At 45.3% G+C, this 24535-nt stretch overlaps 1 protein-coding gene across 1 annotated transcript in view; it reads right to left on the bottom strand.

Annotated features, from left to right (window-relative positions):
• The window catches only part of ABCA13 (ATP binding cassette subfamily A member 13), a 2470580-nt gene that overhangs the window by 1162989 nt on the left and 1283056 nt on the right, over nucleotides 1-24535 (bottom strand). Inside the window, exon 34 of the mRNA XM_078686273.1 lies at nucleotides 19270-19369. Coding sequence (XP_078542399.1) covers nucleotides 19270-19369 — 100 coding nt within the window. The remainder of the gene's footprint in view (nucleotides 1-19269; nucleotides 19370-24535) is intronic.

Here is a 24535-nt window from a genome sequence, read left to right as displayed (position 1 = left end):
TAGAGCCCAGTTACAATATGCTGTATATATGGTATATCAAATTGGTCACACAAAGTTGTATGTAGGGATGTCCTCATGTTGGAGTGTATGTTGGCTGGAGGAAGACACAATGCATATATGGCGACCTTGTTCGAAGGTCTATTTGTTTAGGAAAGATCCCAACCTATTGAAGGGACATTTTCTAAGATTCTAATTCATTTATGCTTCATCCAGCGACCTTGGCTCCCAGGTTTCAGCACGCACAAAAGGTGTCCTCCCTTCTCTCTGTTCAGGCTCTTCAAAAACATTCCTCTCCTCCCCATGTATCTTCCTAAATCTAAAATAACTAGGCCCCCCTCCTGCAACCATTGCTGATTTCCTTTCTTCCACCATCTGGCACAACACCGCCCTACTTATTCGTAACAAACTTCTTCTGGAAAACATGGCATCACAAGGGGCTGATATGGGTCTCTCAACTCTTTTCTCAATCCTCTTTCTTTTCTTTCACTACTCTCTGTTCCCTCTATGATTTACCTACCTCCTTCACTCGTAACTATCATTTACTTAGGGAGGCTGCACTAACAACTTACAATCGACTCTCTCAGCTATGTCCATCTCCTGCTTCTCCCACTCCCATCTCCTCACTTCACTCATTTTTGCGCAAGACTCCAAAAGCCTCCTCCATTTATAAATATCTTCATACTACTGACTCTCCTAGGCCTAAATCCAAAGTTGAGGAATGTTGGGAACATGACCTCTCCACGTCCCGGCCAATCTCACTATGGGACTAATTTGGGTCAAGATACGTAAATCCTCAAGAGCGGCAACCTTAACGCAGTCCCTGTTTTTTTATTTATAACAGACTTCTCTATACACCTTTTGACCTCCATAAGCGTTTCCCAAACACTCCTCATACATGCTGGTCTTGTTCTTCCCCACAAGCAACTTTGTTTCATATGTTGTTCTTATGTACCTCTGTTCATGCTTTTTGGTTGCAGGTCTGGGCTCAAATCAACTTGATTTTTCACACAAATATCCCTTTCTCTCACATAAACATTTTCTTAGGTAGCCTTTCACCTTGTTGGGACAATGTTGAACTAAAGCCTCAGATTATTGACTTGCTACTGGCCGCTGCATTCCAGCAGATAACGGTAAACTGGAAGGACTCCACCAATGTCTCCTTTAAGGCGTGGTGGTTTAATGTTTGCCATAACCACAGACTTGACACTGCTTTTGTTTTTCCTGCTCACATGGCCGCAAAGCGCTTGGACTTATGGCTCCCTATCACGCTTTACCTGGATACTTGTGCTAATCGTTCGTTCCGTCCACTGCCCTTGCAAAAAGAGGTCCTTAAACCTCCTTAAATGCTCACTGCATTCCATTTTTCTTTTTCTCATTGTATTATTTTTACATTTCTTTCAGGTATTTTCTTGCTTTCATGATTAATGTTAATAAGCCTTTTCCTTTTTTCATTCCATTGCCCGGATTTTCCTTTTGATACTATTTACAACCTTATGCTTGGTTTATTTATTATAATTCTCAATGCTTTATACTTCCATTGTACTTTGTATTGACACCTTGCTTTTCTATTTTTAATATCAAATAAAATTTTCTTGAACTTAAAATAACTAGGTCGAATTCCTGCACCTGCAGTAGGGGCAAGAAAAAACGCTCTACACATACACAAATTCTAATTACCTTGTAACTTTAGAACAGACAAGGAGAAACAAAACTTAAGGAAACAAAAGTTAGGCCTACAAGATTGGCTAACCTAAGAGCGTTCATTAATAAACACCTGTTAAACAAGTCTCTATACGAACAATTTATAAAAAGTAGATACATTTATATTCCATAATATTCATAATGTGCATGCATGATTACATGATTTCTCTAAACACGTGCAAAATCCTAATCATTCCTGTGTACAGCATTACAAATTTCATTCTAACGTCTTGATGTAGTGATATAAACTCCATTCCAATAACATGGATTACCGCAAAACAACAGAATATATGTGAGTGCAGTTTGTCCATGTGTATAATGCACCCTTACAAATTTTAAGAGTGGAAGGCGCTCTATCATTGGCTTACTTTGTTACCTTACTACATGTGGATTATGTGAAAATGACAGATTTGTACTGTACTTTGCTTTTTTCTACAGCATGCTTGAAAAAATAATTGGTTAGCTCCACTGCTTTGTTACATATGGACCATCATCACTCAAACATGGGGCCTGACCCCCGAACCCTTTCCAAAAATTAGTAACACCTTATAAATATCTAACTCTCATAGGATTGATGGAATGTGGTCGCAAAGCCTAAGTGGACACACCCAAATACAGTATCATGAAGTGACATTAACAGAAACAGCATTGGTGTATTTTGCATCTTATTTCTCGAAGGCAAGATGTCCACTGCAAATATACATGCCTTCGAAAAGCAATCAGATTAAGCTTTTATAGGAAGATACTACTTATTTACACAGAAGACAAGGTCAATGCTACCGTCAACTATAAATTTAAAAAAAAAAACAAATATGACATAAAAAACAATTTGTACTATCAATGGAACAGGGAAACGCTACTTGCAGAAGTGACCAAATTGCTTCAAAATGGAATGGTTACAGCCACAATTTCAAACAATACATTGATTTTCAGCTTTATCATTTAATAGTAACTTTCTATAGATTGTGAGCAGATTCCACTTCAATATATTTTTTTCTATATGTGATTTTAATTCATTATTTTGTATAACTGCAATAGAATTTTGACAAGAAAAGCCGTTATCATTTAGACTAGAACAACATGGAGAAGGTAATGAGACGGAGTGTGGGAGAAGATTGGCAGCACATAGACATACCTCATATACATTTACATCGCTAGATTTTCTGTTGATGCAAGGTTAGGGTGTAGCTAATGTTTAGGATTCTTGGAATATTAGCTGTTCTTTGACAGGAAGGAGAGGAGCGGAGACATAAACTAAATTTTCGCAGGGAGTGGTTTCCAGTTTCCCCATAAGTAGAATGCTGTAAACCTGCTTGTGACACAAGGAGATTTGGACGGAAAAGGAGAGGTAGGTTGACAAGAAACCATGGGGGTTGAGACAGGTGGGTGCCAATTCTGCTTCCCCCAGCTCAGCTTGTCAGGCAAGTGGTGCAACCCAGGGACGTCAGAAGAGAGTGATTGGTGGGGAGATTTAGGATTTATGAGTGGACCTGATGGGTTTAAGAAGCATAGAACTATAAGTGCCTCCCTCTTTACATGGCAAGTTCAGGGCACGTTGGTTACCTCGGGGACAGTTTTTGTCCACCTTTTAGATAGGATTTTTAGTAGTACAGTGCTGTTCCCAGGCTGGTTTGAATAGAGGTGACAGTTTTGGAGGCATTGCATAAGGAAGTATTGCTACGCTCATGGTTTGACATCAGTGTGGGGACGATTAGGGATGTGGAGAATTGATTTAAGAGAGGTTAAGCATCTCTTATCATGCTGAATAATGGTAGATGTAAGGTATTAGAGGTAAGTGCTGGGTGTTTGCACACTGTAAGTATTTGAGAGGTTCGTCTTAGGGAGGGGCTTTGTTATGGTTATGTTTGCTTAATGTCTAGTGAGGCACTGATGGTAGCACGTAAGGCCTGTGTCAAGTTTTGTTTACCTGTGAAGTGCTCCTGTTAATTAAAGGCAGCCTTTTTCACGCACAAAATAGGTGTTAGTGTGGTTTATGGGCTCCACCGTCTACCCCGAACAGCCATTTTGTTCACCAGGATCAATAATTTGTAGAGATCTAAGGGGGGGCATATTATCAAGGGCAATATCGCCGCTTTAGCGGCACTTTTTGCTGCTAAAGCAGCGATATTTTGTATCGCCCTCTTAGCAAGCTGTCGCTAACAGCTGTTAGCGACAGTTCACTGGCAATAGCTCCGGTTTTCTTGCTGCTTTGCATGTCAGGGATATGTATCGCTAATGACATGCAAAGTAGGCAATCCTCAGTAACAGTAAAGGGAAACAATCGCAAAGACAAGTTTTCCCTATTATCAATGCCCGCGTTGTGTCCCGAAAAGAAGCGCTAACCGCGATTACCTCCGTAAGCGAACATCTGCAAAAAAGCAGAATTAGCTCTGCGTATCATCGGAGGTGGATTCTATGGCTGAATCCACATCTCCCTATTATCAAGCTTTCCCCTATCGCAGTGGGACTATCGTTGGATTTCCAGCAATATTCCCGCATATCGCTGCTTTTGCAGGATTTTTGATTGCCTCAGCGTTACACCTTGAGGATAGTGCGCTAACCGGGCGATTATTTCCAGATACAGACGGCAAAAAATATTAAAGCGCTAAGCGCGCTTTGCGATATTTATCGCCATCTGTTGCTGATATGCCCCTAAGTTCTTACCCGACAGCCAGCTGGCATGGTGATGGTAGTCAGAGGTGGGTGTATGCTTAGAATGGTCGCACAAAGAGCGTCCACTCGGCACGCATGCGCAGCACTCACTTTTTGCGGCATCCGACACTAAGGAACCAACACTGCCAGAACACCCATACATGGGATATCCGGACTTAACGTCACCAATTATTCAATCAGTTTCCAGTCAAAAGCAGTACAAAAAGATACCAGCCTCCCACAAGGCACTTTTCACCGGAGCCGCGTAGGGGATAGTCAGGAGGCATTCACTCGCTGAACTCATGAGTATAACGACCGCTTTAAGAACTACCGACCCTACGATGATGTAAGTACATGGCAAAACTCTATTTATTTATTTATTTTTATTTTTGGAGTTTTCTATAGCGCTGGCCAGACCCGAGGGTATTGGAGCGCTTTACAATCGAGCTGGAGGGAGCGGTTGCATAATAATATATCAAGGAAAAGAGATTCATGTAAGATCAGGGATTAACATTGTTAATTGGCGCCTGAGGGGCGAGTTTGAGGAAGTGGGTTAGAGGTAGTCATAGTTGCAGGGTGAGCTGCTGAGGTAGAGTTCGGGAATGCACGGTTGATGTAGAGGATTTTGAGGCGTCTCTTGAAATCTTGAAATGAGGTTGTAGTCCTGATGTCAACTGGGATGGAGTTCCAGATTTTTGGGGCGTTGCCGGCAAACGAGCGCGTTGCGGTTTTTTGTTTCCGGGTTTTCATGGGGATGAGTAGTAGGGTGTTCGAGCTTCTGAGGTTTCTGGACTGGCCCGCTTTCCTGAGCTTGGAGGCTAGGTATTCCAGTTTCCCTGTGTGCAAGGCTTTGTGCATCAGACAAGCCGTTCTGAAGCTGGCGCGCATTTCCATTGGGAGCCATTTTAAGTCTTTGAGTGCTGGGGAAATGTGGTCGAATTTCTTTGCCCCTGAGACCATTCTGGCGGCTGCATTGAGGGTTGTTTTCTTTGGCGCTAGGTGTGATAGGGCTGTGCCTGTTAAGGTTGCGATCCCATAGTCCAGTCTGGATAGCACCAAGGATTGGGTGGCTATTTGGATATCCCTCTGCGGAATGTGAGGTTTGATTTTGTTGAGGAGTTTCAGATTAAGGAAGGCGCTCTTTGCGGAGTTCTTGATGTGGTTCGTCATTGAAAGTTTATGGTCAAGGGTGATTCCGAGAGACTTTACTGAGTTAGTCAGAGTGAGATTCCCACTGAGAGCGTCGATAGCTTTCATCCATTCTGTGATTTGGGGGTTGTCGTCCTTGTTGGAGATGAGGAGGAGTTCTGTTTTTCCTTGATTGAGTTTGAGATGGTTTTTCCCAAGCCAGGCTTGGATTTCTTTGAGCGTGTTATTGAGCTTTAGAATGTCGTTGAAGGAGGTGGTTTCTATGTAGATCTGTGTGTCATCTGCATAAAGATGGAATGGGATGTTTGCTTTCTTCAGTATGATGGTGAGGGGTACCATGTATATGTTGAACAGTTGCGGGGAGAGAACGGATCCTTGGGGAACCCCTCTGGTGACGGGGAAGGGATCGGATGTGAAGGATTTTATTTTGACTCTTTGGAAGCGGTTCTGGAGGAAGGAGTCAAACCATAGCAGGACCATATCGTTTGCACCTACTCTTTCCTTGAGGGACTTGATGAGGAGCTTGTGGTCAACCGTGTCGAATGCCGCTGACAGGTCGAGGAGAATGAGTAGGCAGCACTGGTCTGCGTCGAGGGAGTTGCATATGTCGTCTACTATGTTCAGGATTGCGGTTTCAGTACTATATCCTTTTCTGAAGCCAGATTGATTATGGTCCAGGAGGTTGATGTTATCAAGCTGGTTGTTGAGTTGGCGTAGTACACATTTTTCTAGGATTTTGGCTAGAAAAGGCAGACTTGAGACTGGTCTGAAGTTGTTGAGGTCGTTGGGGTCTAGGCCTGGTTTCTTCAGGAGGGGAGTCACCTGGCCGACTTTGAGGCAGTCCTGTATGGTGCCAGTCTTTAGGGAGCTGTTGATGATTTCACAACAAAGTGGCGCGAGAGTGCGTTTGAGGTCTTTGGCCATTTGTGAGGGGATGGGATCGAGGTTGTGGGAGGAGGGTTTGGAGGATGAGATTAGATTGAGGATCTCGGCTTCATGGACAAGGTCGAAGGAAGACCAGGTGTTAGCGGTGTGGTCAGTGGAGGTGGTTTCTGTAGTTGTTGGAATGATGCTGGTCGACAAGGGAGGGCTGGTGTCTAGTGATAGTTCGATCCTGTCTATTTTATCGTTGAAGAAGGTGACGAAGTTGTCACATAGAGTTTTGGAGGGCTGTACAAGGGCAATTATTGGCTTGGATGTTTGTTTTTTGATGATGTCAAAGAGTTCTCTGGGTCTATTTTTAGCCTTGTCCAGCGCATTGCAGAAGAAGTTTGTTTTTCGTTGTTGATACGGTTTTTGTACCTTCTTCGTACTTCCCTAAGTTCCCTGCTGTGGATGGTGGAGGGGTTCTTTCTCCAGTGTCGTTCTGTGGCTTCGAGCAGCCTCCTCTCCTTGTTGATGTCCTTGTTAAACCAAGTTCTTGATGGAATGTTCCTTTGTTTTTTCCGTTTAAGGGGTGCCAGTTGGTTTAGGATGTTGGACGTGGTCGTGTTGTAGTGTGAGGTGAGTTCGGTAGCTGATAGTCCTTCTGTGGAGATTGGTAGGGCGGAGGCTATTCTTTCTTCTAGTTCTGAGGTGTTAATTTATGATAGGTTTCTGGACCATGTGGGGGGGGGGTTTGGTGGGGGGACAAGACTGGATCCCTTGGGAAAGTTGAAATAGGATTAGGTGGTGGTCCGACCAGTCTACCGGGAGGATGTGGTCGATGGAGATTGCATCATGGCGGGCAATGATGGCGTCTAGGATCGCCCCTTTGTAGTGGGTCTCTTCTGTGCAGTGTTGGGAGAGATTGTTGGAGTGCAGAAGATCATTTAGGGATTTAATAGTGGCATTGTTCTCATTGTTCCAGTGTAGATTAAGATCCCCCAGAATGAGGGTGTTGGAATCTTTGAGAGAACAGTTGGCGATCAGGTTTGAAAGTTGCTCCGTGAATGTGGCGTTGTTACCTGGGGGATGATATAGTAGGTGGCATTGCGTTAAATGGTTGTCGCTGGTTTTGATGTTAGTTGTCAGGCATTCAAAGGAGTTGTAGTCAAAGGCGTTAACTTCAGCCACCGAGAGGTCGTTCTTGTGGATGATTGCCACGCCTCCGCCTTTTTTATGGGTCTTTCTATCTTTGTTGATGATGGAGCAGCCTGGTGGGACAAGCATATTTAGGGTAGGTGGTGAAGAGTCATTGAGCCATATCTCCGTGATGAATGCTATGTCTGTGTTGTGGTTGAGGATGGTCTCTGCTAGCTCTGTGGAGTGTTTGGTGGCCGATCTGCAGTTTATGAGCAGGCAGTTGGTCCCGGGGGGGTCTTTTTTTGTAGGTTCGGTGGGAATGGTGATGAGGAAGATCGGGGGTCTAGGGGGTCTGCGTGGGGGATTATCTTTTCTTAGACTGGTAATTACCGGAATAGAGGACTGGGAGGGTCGGGTGGTGAGGTTGGTGTAAGAGGCAGCCGATTCGGGCGTGGGCCGGGTAGGGATGTTGGTGTAAGAGGCAGCCGTTTCGAGCGCCTCTTCCCAGGTCATGGCTTTCTCCGCTCTGTTTGGTCTCCCGACCACGGGAAGGGTGGGAGGTTGTGTGTTGGGGTGGAGATGTGGGTTGGTTTGGTTGGGGGGGTAAAGGTGTGGGGGGGTATCGGTGGGGGTGGTGAGGGCTGGTTCTTGGGGTTTGGGATGTGTCCAATCGAGAGGTTGGTGAGGATGAGGTTTAGGCCTTGAATTATGGTGTCTATTTGGTTTTCGATGCGGGTGAGGCGGCAATGTGGGCCTTCTTGTTGCGTTTGGGGGCTGTTTTGATTGTGTTGTGTTTTAGGGTTGATCTGGGTGTCTGATAGGGCTTGGGGTATTGCTTGGGTCGTGGTTTGGGGAGGTAGAGAGTGGAGTTTGGGGGGTGGAGGGCGATTTATCTTGAGGGAGAAAAGGGGTTGGGTGTGGGAGGGCTTGGTGGTAGCCGTCTTGTCCTCTGGGTCTTGCGGGGGGGGGTGGGCCGTCTCTGGAGTGCTTCAGGAGAGTGGACTGTGGAGGTGGATGATGATGTGGCCTTGCTTATTGGGGGCTTGTGGATGGATGAGGGATGTATAGGGGAGACTGTACTCCTTGTGGGTGGTGTAGGGGTGTTGATCATCGTATAGGGGTGGTGGTCTTGGAGGGCGTCCGGTGTGACAGAGTTTGCTAGTAGGGAGGGGAATAAGCGGTCAAAGGCCTCCAGGTTGGCGTTATTGGCTTGAATCAGGACTGTGCCATTGGAGTAAATGGTTACTGAGGTGATCCCATGATTGGGTGTGAGGTTCGGGGTGTAGAGGGAGAGCTTGTAGCTATGGATCGTCTTGGTAGTTTTGGTTATTAGGCGATTTTCTCTCAGGTTTGAAATCCAATAGCCTGGTCTGACTGTGTGGAAGATGAGGTCCATCTTTAGTTGGCCTTTTGAGGGGCAGTGGTATACATCTACGAAGAGGGATTCGGGGAATTGCCTGATGAGTTTGTGTTTAAGGGATTTTCTTGCCTTGTGCGAGAGGTTTGCTGGGGGGGTGATGGAAAAGGAGTTGGGTCCATGACGTTTTATGAGGGGGGATGATAGGGGGTTGGAGTTGATAGTCATGGTGTGAGGCGATGTGGGGGGCGATTGGCTGGGGAGGCCACTAATCTCCAGGTGGGGAGGTAGGTTGTCTGTAATCAGAGTGTGTGTTAGTGGCTGGGAGGAGGGGGGAAGTGGACTGGCTGGTGAGGCCACTAGTCTCTAGGTGGGGAGGTAGGTTGTCTGTAATCAGAGTGTGTGTTAGTGGCTGGGGGGAGGGGAGGGAGAAGTAAACTAGGGGCCAGATGGTGCGGGAGGGAACTAGGGGCCAGAGGGCGCTGTGACTTAGTAAGGGGGGAATGATAGGGAGCAATCGGGACCTGTGAGCTCGCTCCGAGAGAGGTAGCGGTCGATTGTTCTCCAAAAGTGATGTTTCTTGCATTTCTGAGCGTCTGGGCAAGTCAGGGGGAAGTCTCTAGGAAATGGTCTTACCTGCGGCTTTTGACGTTGAATGGCCTCATCTGGGACCTATGGAGCCGCTATATTTAAGGTCACGTTGGGTCATTCTCCAATACGGAAGCTTCTTATAGTCCTGTGTGTCTAGATAGGGTGCAAGACCTTCTGATGTTGTTCGCCGTCTTCGGTCAGACAGGGGGGAGATCGGCTGGGGTTTCGTCCCAACGGTTTCCTCAGTCTACAGATTGTGAGCAAAGGTAAGCAGTTGCCTTGATTATTCCTTTTTTTTGGGCCAGTGGGGGGAGGACGTAGGCATTAATCCCTTCAATCTTCCGGGCAAATCGGGCTGCTTGCGTGAAGGTTTCTGGTGCGATGTCCCAACTTAGGCGCCATCTTGGGGGCAGGCAGGATTGTGCTCGTCCGGTTCCACGTAGGATCCTCTCCTTATTTCCTGATCTTCTCTTCTGTGAGCTATTGCTGTTGAGTGGAGGCTCTTGCCCCTTTTGTTGTGTCGTGGTGGAGAGAGTTACTGGGCATTTTCCGGGACGAGATTCCTCATGTTGCGCGCCATCTTGGGGGCAGGCAGGCGGGTGATCAGCAGGGACCTCGTTTCTGCGGGTTCTTCTGTTCGCAAGCTGTGTCCCTTGGAGTACAACCACAGTTGATGGCCCCGTGGATCCCGTGGTGGGTGAACGACAACTTTGTCCCTCTCGTTCTCTCCTTGGCAGGTAGGGAGTTAGGGGATAACGGGGCAGTTTCCGGCGCAGAGTCGCAACTTGGGCGCCATCTTGGGGACAGGCTGGAGGGGAATCCTTCGTGTCCGCAATTATTTCTTGTTGCTGATCTTTGATATGTGCGGTCGCTTCTCTCTGTGAAGCAGTCACTTCGCCAGTGGGTCCGGAGGATGTCCTGACGTCGTGAGTTGTGTCTGGAGGTGCCGATTGTCTGTGAGGTCTGTTCGGTTCCGCTGGTCTCACATGTGGCTTATCCCCTCATCTACTCACGTATCAGGCTGTACCTGCCGGGGGTCCGGTAAGTGCTTTCCTTAGTTGTGTCTGTGGGCTAGGTTGCAGAGTTGCATCTCTGTTTGCGGGGTCGCCCCGTAGTTGGTGGCTATTTCTCCACTTTCCGGGTGTTCCAGAGGGTCAGAGTTGTAACTTCGTGTAGCTGGGTGGTTCCGATTTCTTATTCCCGGTTGTGCGGCGGTGTAGCGGTGGCGTGATGGTAGCTTACTGGAGGTTATTTTGTCGGTGTAGCCGAGATCGGTGTTTCAGCGGCCATCTTGTCTTCTTGCCATCTTGTCTTCTTCTAAACCTTAATTCCTCCCAGGTAGCTAAGGAGCACGAGCGACCCCTACGTTTTTGAGCTCATGGGGCATCGGAGTCCCTGAAAAACAGTATGTTGTACTCACTTTAGGGCTGCACTCAGTGGGTTCCACATCATGTATAACCACGTTAGCCCTTTGATAACACTTGGTGACAACATACCTTACCTGAACTGGCTAAATACCTAGAGTGCGTGATTTATGTTTTGTGTCTGTATGTCAAGTCTGTACCTTTTCCTTTTTTTCACGACAGGCACGATTTCACATGTAGTATGACTAGTATGTCTAGAAATCCGAGCCACACTTTTTATTGTACCCACAGGTCACGTTACCTCTGGTTTTTAAAGGAGTGTACCACCACAAAAAAAAATGTTGTCCCCTTCTTCTATAGGTCAGCTATTAAGCGGCTAAAGTCTGTAGGTACACCGAATTACCTGCACTATATCTCACTTTTTTATTGATACAGTTCTGAAAAAGTAGAGAAACGTGACTAAGGTGGGGATTTGTTTACCCCAGTCCTGAAGAAGGTGTTCCGACACCGAAACATGTTGACACACACACATAGGAGGTGATGCCCATTGCCTTGCATACTATACCTCTTTTTTTCACCATTTTAATAGCACCAGCCGAGGGGCCCAATAAAGTTTTTTTGTTACCCCACGAGCCAGGTTCTTTTTAAACATCACTCACCAAGAACCCCACCACGCACTCACATAAATAATTCCTCACACACACCACACATAGTCATTATTAGTGCTCCCACGTAGTCGTAGGTCGCAGCACGCCGCATCCCGTAGAGGGGTGCGAGGACCCCTATGATGAAGCATGACACCAAGGGGCCTGTTGGTGTATGAGGGGTATCCAAACAACAAGGGTGTTCCCCACCATCAGAGGGAAACATCTCCATTCTGAGAAGTGGATTCAATTTGTTTATACGTGTTAGTCAAGGGAGAACAAATCCATTTCGAATAAATCTCTCTCTCCCGTTTTTGTCATTGATAGTATATAGGCAGCGCGCAGCTGCGGGAGCTCCCCTATCCCATTTTTAGATACAGACACTCACAGCACAATACACATAAACACACACCTATCTACACATACGATGGAGACAGAACACGGACTGACCTTCGGGGAGGACGAAGTAGACCAGATTCTGACGACAATCAACCCATTCGAAGGTCTCAGCAGCACAGAACCAGGACCCAGTGTAGCTGACTAGGATGAACTAATGAACCTGAGAAAAACACAAATCAAAGCAGCACTTCATGGCTTGCTAATGACAGAGTACCTGCGAAATAAGATAGCACCTCAAGGGCTCTTGGTCAAAAACGAACCGTTCATTTTTCAGAATGACAAACTCTTCAAAAAAGAATGGTCACTGATTTCGTGGCATTGTACACGAGACTGGTTGGTGCTAATAGTAAAAACTGCCACCAGGATCACACAAGAACTAAAGGTGGACATACAAAAAATCGAGGTACAATTAAAGACATACCAGAAACCTGCAGAACTCAAGAAAAGACTTGAAGAACTAAATCAACAGATGGCAGGTTTTGAAGCCACACTGAAACAAAGCAAATTCAAAAAACTAAGTAAAGATAAAGACAGGTTTACTCCTGAGACTGCATATCCATACACAAAAGACGATTACGTGTCAAGAAACATAAACAGCGATAATGAGAGCGATGGTTCGGACTGTGGTTCATCTGGTTCCAGCCCGAGCAGTAATCCAAGACAAAGGGGAAACCAGAGGCGACAGGGACAACAATTCCCAAGACAAAGAGGGTGGCGAGGATATCAACCACAACCCTACTACCCCCAGTACACAGGACCTACCCCTTTCACACCATACCACTATGGACCACCACCTACAGGTCCGTTGTACCAACAATGGGGCACAGAGCTCGATCTTAACTTCTACAACAACCAGCCTTTTTTAGGATCACGCCAGGGACCCCGCAGAGGTCGGAACAGAAAAGGCAACACGATTATGTGGCAGGACCCCAACCAGGGGGATCCCAGAATGAACACAAGGAGCATGACGGGAGCCCCCCCGAACAACGCATCAACCAGCCGAAGGGGGACTTAGTTGTAAACATCACACCGTGAGAACTGACTACTACCCAAAGGGCCGTACTAAACAAAGGCCTAGGCTTTGTTCCGACGAACAAACTCGATTCTTTCAAACTCCACACCGAGATGCAGGAATTCGTACGAAAAATTAAATTGCAAGTCTTCTTTAAAGATAAAGAAAGCAATTCTGAAACAGACACATGCCTGAAACCCAAGTCCACCTTCACACCACCAGACGCCTCATTACCCATCGAGGTCCTGGCTTTCGAAAAGGTAGTAATGAGTTAAATAAAGGAACTTCACTCATCCACACGCACGGTCTTTCACAACACAAGCTGAGTAGAACAAGAGACCATTCGCGAACTGACCAACAACCAAGACATCACGATAAAACCTGCCGATAAAGGGGGAGCGATTGTGGTCCAAACAACGACAGCATACAAACATGAATGTTTGAGATTGTTGTCGGACAGACGAAATTACACCACACTATCGGAGGACCCGACGGAGTCCCTAAGAATCACTATCAGGGGCATGGTAGAAGAAGCCTTGGCACACAATTGGCTATCGAAAAAGGAAGCAGAATTCCTAAGACAAAAGACACAGAGGACACCATATTTCTATAGTATCCCAAAGATATACAAGAACCTGGACAACCCACTGGGTAGGCCAATCGTCTCTGGCATAGGTTCCATCCTAGAACCCCTTTCAAAATTCTCGGACCCCTTTCACCGCCCTCTGGTGCAAGGGACAGACACCTACCTCAAAGACACCAAATCAGTTTTACAACTATTGAAAGATCTGACCATTGATCCACAGAGCCAATTACTACTAAGTCTTGACGTGGAAAGCCTCTATATGAGTCTCCCCCACGACGAAACACTAGTAATAATGGAGGAAGTTTTGCACAGCACAAACTGGAAATACCAAACACCAAGAGTAGTGGTACTGGAGTGCATCGCACTGGCCCCAACCAAAAACTTCTTTGAATTTGATAACATCATCTACCAGCAGAGCCACGGTACCAGCATGGGAAGCACCTTTGCGCCGTGCCTGGCAGGACTATATGTCCATCACATGGAAACAAACAAAATCCTCCACATCAACAACCCCCACAGACAACACATACTAACCTGGAAGAGATACATCGATGATGTGTTTGTGATCTGGCAAGGGAATCACCAGACTGTTACAGATTTCATGGAGTGGCTTAATACGCAGAACCGTTATCTCAAGTTCACACACTCAGTATCCAATGAAATACTGGTTTTTCTAGACCTCAACATATACCACCAGGAAGGAAGGTTGGAAACAATGACCCACTTCAAACCAACAGCAAGAAACTGCTTACTCAGATATGTCAGTTTCCACCCCCGCCATCTGCAGATGAACCTACCGTACAGACAATTCCTCCGTCTGAGTAGAAACTGCACCCAACTTACCAACTACAAGTCGCAAGCATTGGATCTTAAAACCAAACTGCAAGAAAGACAGTATCCAGACAAGATTATCAATGCAGCCATGAAAAGGGCCAGGAATAACAATAGGGAGGCTCTGTTGGAGAACAGGGTCTTACCTAGTACAAAACCCAAGAGACCTATTTGCGTGACTACGTTCAGCCCTCATTCCAACGAAGTGTCAAAAATCATCAACAAACACTGGCGCGTCCTGACATGTGGTTCATTAGACATTGAAAAAACAATGTTTGCTCACAGACGAGGAAAAAACCTCAAGGACATACTAGTCCACACTCGCCCAAAACCTCAACAACAGCCACAACTTTCACAACACGGCATTCAGGGGCACTTTCCATGTGGCAACTGCGGGAGCTGCCATTTGACCAGAAAAAGCAAACAACTGATATTCACAAATGGAACAAAATGGTACCAGTGCAAATTAACAAACTGTAACAGCAGAAATGTAGTCTACATGATCACGTGCCCGTGTAACCTTGAGTACATAGGCATGACCACGAGACCAGTGAAAGTACGACTAAACGAGCATAAAAGCAACATCCGTTGCAAAAAAAGCACCACTAAGATGGCTTCACACTTCCTGGAAATGCAACACTGTGTGAACGACATCAGGTGGACAGTAATCGAACAACTACCTTCGGATCAGGGTCTTTTTGAAAAGGAGCAACGATGGGTGTTCCGCCTGGGGACCCACATTAGAGGCCTCAATGATGACATTCCATGGGGTCAATTCATGTAAAAATAACAAGACTGCAGATATGTAACAAATGTCTCTTACTGTGTCACCAAATGGGCAATGGCCCCCTTATTTTTATCACTGGCGATAAATTAATGTTGTTCTCCCTCGGCATCATGTGCCGACGAAACACTGGCCACATCAGAAAGGGAACAGGAGCAGCACGGGAACTGATTGTTAGTACGCATGTGCAGTCTTGGAGATGGAAAACATACAGAGGCAGTAACACGCATGCACCAAGAGCGTAGACTCGGCACGCATGCGCAGCACTCACTTTTTGCGGCATCCGACACTAAGGAACCAACACTACCAGAACACCCATACATGGGATATCCGGACTTAAAGTCGCCAATTATTCAATCAGTTTCCAGTCAAGAGCAGTATAGAAAGATACCAGCCTCCCACAAGGCACTTTTCACCGGAGCCGGGTAGGGGATAGTCAGGAGGCATTCGCTCGCTGAACTCATGAGTATAACGACCGCTTTAAGAACTACCGACCCTACGATGATGTAAGTACATGGTAAAACTCTAAACATTACTTTCCTCCCAGGTAGCTAAGGAGCACAAGCGACCCCTACGTTTTTGAGCTCATGGGGCATCGGAGTCCCTGAAAAACAGTATGTTGTACTCACCTTAGGGCTGCACTCAGAGGGTTCCACATCATGTATAACCACGTTAGCCCTTTGATAACACTAGGTGACAACATACCTTACCTGAACTGGCTAAATACCTAGAGTGTGTGATTTATGTTTTGTGTCTGTATGTCTAGTCTGTACCCTTTCCTTTTTTTCACGACAGGCACAATTTCACATGTAATATGACTAGTATGTCTAGAAATCCGAGCCACACTTTTGATTGTACCCACAGGTCACGTTACCTCTGGTTTTTAAAGGAGTGGACCACCACAAAAAAAAAATGTGTCCCCTTCTTCTATAGGTCAGCTATTAAGCGGCTAAAGTCTGTAGGTACACCACATTACCTGCACTATATCTCACTTTTTTACTGATACAGTTCTGAAAAAGTAGAGAAACGTGAGTAAGGTGGGGATTTGTGTACCCCAGTCCTGAAGAAGGTGTGCCGACACCGAAACATGCTGACACACACACACATAGGAGGTGATGCACATTGCCTTGCATACTATACCTCTTTTTTTTCACCATTTTAATAGCACCAGCCCGGGGGCCCAATAAAGTTTTTTTGTTAGCCCATGAGCCAGGTTCTTTTTAAACATCACTCAACAAGAACCCCACCACGCACTCACATAAATAATTCCTCACACACACCACACATAGTCAAGTCAAGTCCAGTCAAATCCACTTTATTCGATTAATTAAAATCATAAAAGTATGCTATACAAAAATGCAAACAATTAAAAACATTTAAAAGAATTAAAATTACACAATTGTATACAAAAATACATTTCCGTAAAAAGCTCAAGATAGTGAACCTATTACATTTGTTCTTCAAGGCCATATTTCCCAGGTACAAGAGCTTGTTTAACTGGAAGTAGCTACGGCATTACACACCCAGTCCGGACCTCCTTAATCTTACAGAAGCTGCAAAAAAACTGGCCACACAGTACATAGTTTCTGGCGTTTCCATCATTTGGAGAAATAATAGGGCAGGTTTGTGTTGTTTAAAATTCAATTTTTTCAATAATGGTGTAATGAACTGTTTCCGTGGCGCATAAAACAACCTACAGAAAAGCAAAAAATGTACAGTATCCTGGGGAGAAAGATTGTCACATTTACAGGGGGGATTGACCTCTGGCCTACCCCACCCATTCACATCCCATAATACCATAAACACTTGATTAAATCGGAGTTTCGTGAGTAACCATCTATGAAAACAGTTTGTCACAACCGATAGATAGGGAGCCAGCCTTAAAGACGTGGTAACCAGTACATGGGCCCTTACTGAGGGTTTACTTAGCTCAACCGCCTCTCGCTCTGCTTCACGAAGTCTGATAAAGTTAGTCTTGGCCCACACTAGATCAGCTTTACACAGAGAATCTGGTCTAGAGAAAATCTCTGGGCGGCCAAGCTTCTCAGCCAGGCTCTTAATGTAGGACAGCCACTGAATTTCCCTCACATAATCTAGTTTAAGACAATCCATTATAATTGTTCGGTTTAGGGAGAGTTGTGGATTCAGCCAGATCTTAATCCAGAGCAGGATAGGTGCTATTTTAATTATATCTGTAATGTATCCCATACCCAGCTCCAGATGAATAGAATAGGTGGCTGTAGATGGTGGAAGACCAAGAAGAGACCGCAGAAACGTATACTCCTCTATTTGAATGCGGTCAGAATTGATGAATCCCCAAATTGCTGCTCCGTACCTTGCAATTGAAACCGTCTTGGCTTTAGAGATTGCCAGGATTGCCTCAGTTGGTTTTCCCCCTAGTCTTTTGGCAAACCCCAATACTGCAGCCAAAGAACTTCTCCCGGCATTAGATTTTGTGGTAATCTGTGAGTTCCAACTACACCTAATATCGAATAAAACCCCCAAATATGTAAATACCTTTACTCTACTAATAACCTCAGTACCACAGTAAAAAGTTTTAACATTGTTCTTTGAACTCCCCATAGACATTATGTGGGATTTCCCGGTATTAATCAACAAGTCAAGACTATTCATAAAATTACCTAAAGAGTCAAGCAGTCTCTGTAGACCAATTGGGGTTCTTGCCAGTAAAACCGCATCGTCGGCATAGAGGAGCACCGGAATTGGCGTTCCCCCCATGCGCGGAATATCCTGCGTGACTGCTGTCAGGTCTGTCTCCAATGAGTTCACGTATGACCCTACGATGATGTAAGTACATGGCAAAACTCTAAACCTTACTTTCCTCCCAGGTAGCTAAGGAGCACAAGCGACCCATACGTTTTTGAGCTCATGGGGCATCGGAGTCCCTGAAAAACAGTATGTTGTACTCACCTTAGGGCTGCACTCAGAGGGTTCCACATCATGTATAACCACGATAGCCCTTTGATAACACTAGGTGACAACATACCTTACCTGAACTGGCTAAATACCTAGAGTGTGTGATTTATGTTTTGTGTCTGTATGTCTAGTCTGTACCCTTTCCTTTTTTTCACGACAGGCACGATTTCACATGTAATATGACTAGTATGTCTAGAAATCTGAGCCACACTTTTGATTGTACCCACAGGTCACGTTACCTCTGGTTTTTAAAGGAGTGGACCACCACAAAAAAAAAATGTGTCCCCTTCTTCTATAGGTCAGCTATTAAGCGGCTAAAGTCTGTAGGTACACCACATTACCTGCACTATATCTCACTTTTTTATTGATACAGTTCTGAAAAAGTAGAGAAACGTGAGTAAGGTGGGGATTTGTGTACCCCAGTCCTGAAGAAGGTGTTCCGACACCGAAACATGCTGACACACACACATAGGAGGTGATGCACATTGCCTTGCATACTATACCTCTTTTTTTCACCATTTTAATAGCACCAGCCCGGGGGCCCAATAAAGTTTTTTTGTTAGCCCATGAGCCAGGTTCTTTTAAAACATCACTCACCAAGAACCCCACCACGCACTCACATAAATAATTCCTCACACACACCACACATAGTCATTATTAGTGCTCCCACGTAGTCGTAGGTCGCAGCACGCCGCATCCCGTAGAGGGGTGGGAGGACCCCTATGATGAAGCATGACACCAAGGGGCCTGTTGGTGTGTGAGGGGTATCCAAACAACAAGGGTGTTCCCCACCATCGGAGGGAAACATCTCCATTCTGAGAAGTGGATTCAATTTGTTTATACGTGTTAGTCAAGGGAGAACAAATCCATTTCGAATAAATCTCTCTCTCCCCCTTTTGTTATTGATAGTGCTTAGAAAGACTGTAATGGCATTTGTGTCAACATTTATATAATGTATAAACCTGTATATAATAGGGTAAAAGAGCATATGGGAGATAGATGCACTAGAATACTGTTACAATGCTAGTTAGACCAGAGAGGTAAAAGGAAACCCCAGAGTGTGCTGGCTGGGTGGAATGTGAGGCGAGCCGATCTGTATACCACAGCAAAACTGATCAAATGATCTGCTATGTTAGCTGTAAAGGGCACTTTAAATTTTCATCAAGGACACTAACCTGAACATTTACTATTAGTCTACAGGAGGTGAAAATAACAGCTTACATCTCCCACAGATCTTTCAAATGGAATGATGACTTACTGTTGTGGCAGGTAGGTTCCGAACCCTGGGAGGCCTCCAGGTCAACGTCCAAATGTATCGGCGGTTGTTCCTCCGGGGGCTGGATCAGTTTTAAGAATATCTGAAAAACAAAAATATATTTACATTATTTTTAAGTATTATCACATAATTATGTCTTTGAATAATAGAGAATAAAACGTGCTCATTTGTCCTTGTAAAAAAGAAACCACCTTCTTTACAAACAATACTATTCAGGTCTACGAGCTTCTCAACAGTGAGATCTTTCAGTAGTGAGTGGGACACACCCACTAAGGACAGCTTAGTTCATATCAGAAGTGGCTGAGCAGCCTAGCCTAGAAGGGTCGCAGGCCAACAAGTACCACAATGGAAAATGATGTCAGCTAAAAGTAGTGTACAGGGAGAAAACCTCGCTTTTGTCAAATGACAACCTGAGATCATTAGAACTAACATTTGATTGTGAAGTGTGTCTTTTAGGGTTCTCAATAGCAACCGGAATAATAAAGATAAATGTTTCTTTCTGAATCATGGGCTTCAGTGCACCACTCTCTGGTTAGAGGCATCCACCATTGCAAAACCTTCTTAAATGTTTCATGTATGCTACGAATCCTCAAAATCAATCACCGCCCTGGCAATGAGCTGATGTAATCAGGCCTCGATTAACTACTAAGCAAGATAAGCAGGCTCTTAGGGCATCAAGGGAAGGGGGCGCAACAGTAATTTTCCATTGCCTGATTTACAGTAGACCATATAATGCAAAACTGCAAATGGTGCAGCTGAACTATAAATAAAGTGGAGGTATACAAAAATACGTTTTTCCATCCTACTGTAAGTTTTGTTTAATTTCGAAACGTGACTTTTTTTTTAAGCTTAATATTGTTTATATTTTGAATTAGATATATGAGGGCACCAAAATCTTTTTAGCGCTTAGAGACACCAAAGGTCTTAATCCGGCCCTGGAGGTAATGTACCCGTCTAGATGAGAAAAGAAGCTGATAGCCTAATGAAGAAAAACAAACAAGCTTACAAGGTCGCCCAGACCTTCCCCTCGTCCAGCCTGTTATGGCCCAAATCAATTATTCCTCTAAATTAAGTATCTTCAAAAGGATGTGGTGTGTAATTGAAATTCCACCTGATGAGTTGTCCTAAGTTCACAACTTCTGTACTTTGGTTGCTGTTTTTTGTCTTTACACAACTCCACCTACAGGTAAGATGACCTAAACAATGTGTCAGAGATATTTCCAAGTAGTTGTTTCCAGTGGCTTTTTTACAAAAAAAGCTTGCACTAGCTAAAAATGTGCGGAGGAAAAACCTTCACCTATGGAGATGAGTAAAGTCAGAATCTCTGCCTCAGGGAAGGATAGAGAAGTTTTCAGACCTTTCAGACCCACCAGAAAATTACATTTCCAGGCCCAAAGACTGCACCAACTGAGCTGCTTTCCAGTCGCAGGACGTCCCCGCGATGAAGGGTGGATTGTTCCGCAAAGGGAAAGCAGCTGAGACAACCTCACAGTATGTTGGCTGATGGGCTGTATTAGGTGGTGGATGGTGGTGTTGGTTCAAGAGCGTCTGGAGCTTTAGGAGCGTTGTGCGGGGGTGGCAGAGCTCACCCTGAGGAAATGTAACAGGGTAGATGGAAGGATGAAGGGCATGATGATGATGAAGTGGCTTGATACTCCGAAGAGTGTCCCGGCGCCAAGCACAGGTCAGAAAGGAAAGTAAATCTAGTCGTTTCACACCTGGACAAAGAGTCAAGTTTTCAACCTCTTTTTAAACTTTGTCATGCTGCTAACAGCGCGAAGCTCAAAAGGGGGTTGCCAGACGTGGTGCTGAAAGACAGGCACTAACAGAAGAGGTGGCTATAACTGTGGAGGCTGTGGAGTTGCACCAATTCACCAATTGCCCGGCCGCGGCCCGTGCAGGTAAGAGTGGTGGGCAGTGGGGCCCGGTGGGGGGGGAGTGATTTTGACAGACATTATTTATTTAATTTTCCCTCGTGGTCGTCTGTCGAATCTCCCTCAACCCGGCTGCACCGCCCACCGCTCTTACCTGAATGACCGTGGCTACAATTGCCCCTCGAACTATGAATGAACAGTGAGAAGGGATCTCTATTCCTTTATCTACACAAAACTGCGAGCTTAACAGTACACAATGCTTATAGTGTTTTAAAAATTATTCAAAAAGGCGAAAATGAATGGATGTCACAATTTTGTACTAGATCCTCATTGTTTAGTTTCTTAATTTCACCTTCAACCAGACCTGACTTTTTTGCCAACAACCGTTTTTGCTATGTACGATACAAGCACCTCACTACAAGTCTCAAAGCGCAAAGTGCAAAACCATGGGCCTGATTTATGAGGATGTGCGTCACTTTTACGCCGCCGGTGCGTCACTTTTTGTGACGCACCAGTGGCGTAAAAAATGCGCCTTGTTGCGCCATATTTACAAAGTGACGCATCTAGGTAGATGCGTCACTTTGTAAACCCCTGCGCCACATTATACCTGCGCCAGGTATAATGTATGCAAGGGGGCGTATTGACGCAAGGAAGGGTCGTAGAAGTGACGCAGTGAAATCGATGTGATTTCACTGCGTCACTTTTAGGATGCCGTTGCGTCAAAATCTTGCACCTGCCTCACAGCAGGCGTAAGACTGACGCAGACCCTTTCACATGGGGCTTGCCCCATGTGAAAGGACGCATTGCTGGAGTTGCGTCACTTTTGTGACACACTCCAGCAATGCGTCACTTTTGCGCTTACAGATACGTCAGAAATACTGACGTATCTGTAACTCCTTGTGACATGATGCATCATACATTAAATATGACGCATCAGGAATGTCGCAAGGAGTGCACACTGAGACGTGACGCATCGCTGCTTTCACGCAGCGATGCGTCATTTCTCATAAATGAGGCCCCATGATTCGATGATGAAAGTGATGAAAAGGGGGCGGTTGACAACGGCCTACTCTCAATTCCGCTAATCTTTGCCCTTAACTGAAATCAACAAGACTGTCATTAATTCTGCTACGTAAATTCAGCCAAAAGCCACAGCTGAACCAATCCATGGACTTCAGCGCCTAATACACATAACACATCATGACTGTAAAAATATGCTTTAATGTAATAAAGAGGGTGCACATTTTCCTCCGTTTTTCCATAATCCATTTTACAACTCAGTTGTGCTTTAAGGAAAGTTTTCACAGATCCTATAAACTTGATTGATCTCTTTAAAAAAAAATTATAAAATCACTTTCTCTGCAAGCCTTGCCTTATCCAGAATGTGCCACTCAGCCTCCGATCCGAGTAAAGGGGCTGGGGCACGTTGACGAGGGCTACTGAGGTCTGAATCCCAATCAAGACAAAAGCATATGAAGTGCTGGGACGTGTATATTTTTTGATTAATGCCAGCCAGTCAGGTCCCGAGTCTAGACGGTTCCTGGACGGATCAGCTCCAACTACAAAACGGGGCAGTCTCTGCAGTGGACAGTCTGCAGGGCTGTAGCCTCAGAAAGTGGGTCAGCAGAGGCGGGGTGCACATGTCAAACTGGCAGCTAAGCTGATTCGACCGGGCACGATCACTTTAATAACAAAGCATCACAAAAGAAAACGTGACTATATCCAATTACATTCAATTTGATTCACTCTGGTTTCCAGGAGGGAGTGAAGTGGTTATCTGTGTCGTAAACAGGATTAGTTTTGCTGAAATGGGATTTCCAGTGCTTAAAACGGCAAAACATAATTAGAAATTCAACCGCAACTGAAAAGTAGCACAAAACAGTAATTGTCGTATGTACAGCAATACCCCATCACCAGTAGATAAGGACGTGTTATCTGATTGGTCACACGGTGTCACACCCTCGTTAAGAATGTCACGGGGCGGCGGAAGTATCTCGGCCCTGTCACGAGGGAGTGACGGCAGAGGAGAGGGAAAAATCAGAGGCGAAAAGGGACAGTAGATAGCTGGGGACATGTTAGGGGGAGAGAAGCCAAACACTGGCTCCAGGTTCTTCTCACTGGGACTCGCTCATCTTGCATGGTTGAAGTAGCAGTGCCATGATCAGGTGTCCTAGAGTTCAGCCTTATAAGGAAGCCATAACAGGGTTACACAAGCCCTGGACCAAGTAAAGTGTACTTCAGCACTTAGCATCAACATGTGCCTGATACTTGTCTTGCACACTGCAAGCATCAAGTGACAAAATAAAGATATTTAAAAACAGCCTACTCTGTTGCATGTAGCACCCACATTCCAACAGGTATCTATGAGCACGTTTTTCTGCTAAAGGGGACAGTAACATCAGAGCTCATCTCTGCTTGTGTGCAAGAGGTATACCCCATTGGCATAGTGAAAAGGGTTTCCAACCGTCTGTAAATTTCATGGACCGTCCGTCATTTTGGTGTCCTGTCTGTTGTCCGTCATCATTCCCTTTACGGCTGCATTTTGTCTGTAATTCTGGGCATTTAAGCAATCTGTGCTGTCCCCCCCCCCCGCCCCCCCCTTCACCCCAGCAAGAAGTCCCAGGAGTTAACGCTTCTCACAATCGGGCAGCTAGAACTGTTCTTTTTAACTCCACAGGATGCAGCAGGCCCTCCCCGACCTCACACTGGTTGTGGGCAGGCCTATTGTCTTTCTGCCTGCAGCTGATTATCACATTTAGAAAGACAATGGGCCGTCTGCCTTTAACATAACATGTGCAGGCAAGTGAGTGCCTTGGAGGTGAGTGTCTCACTTGGAGCCAGTAGACGGTAGCAGAGGAGCTTTCCCCAATCAGAGTACTGTGGGGAACTTGAGGCCTTGTGTAGTTTGCCAATGTTGTTCACTGAGAGCTCGACTAAATCAAGTACATTAATTCACAGGGGTGTGGCTCCTTCCCTGCTGCCAGTGCCAGGACCTGTTTTTCGGCATGCAGCACTCCTTTACCATGCTACTTTGGAGACACAGAAAGGCCTGTCTCCTTATGAGATGGTTATAGGGCAATAATACAGAGGAATGTACAAAAGTTCCCCGGGTTATAGGGCAGCAATTAAAAATCTCTGGGGTTTCGACGTTGACAGCACATCAAGTTTCGGAGCTCTGTAGATGTTAGTACTTGCTCTGTAAACTCAGGACTGTTTGATTTTATTTTTAATCCAACACCGAGGAACAGTTTATGTTGGTTATCTATTTACTTAATTATAAACTATTGCATGACCTCTTCTGACATGTCGGTAAAACAAAACTTTTGTCTGGAATTTTTGTCCTGAATTTTGACTTTCTGTCCTGAATTTTTGTC

Source organism: Lissotriton helveticus, chromosome 4_1 (genome assembly GCF_964261635.1).
Source record: "Lissotriton helveticus chromosome 4_1, aLisHel1.1, whole genome shotgun sequence".
NCBI classification, from domain to species: domain Eukaryota; kingdom Metazoa; phylum Chordata; class Amphibia; order Caudata; family Salamandridae; genus Lissotriton; species Lissotriton helveticus.
The sequence above is the reverse complement of the archived record's forward strand: the minus strand, read 5'-3'. Positions and strand labels throughout refer to the sequence as shown.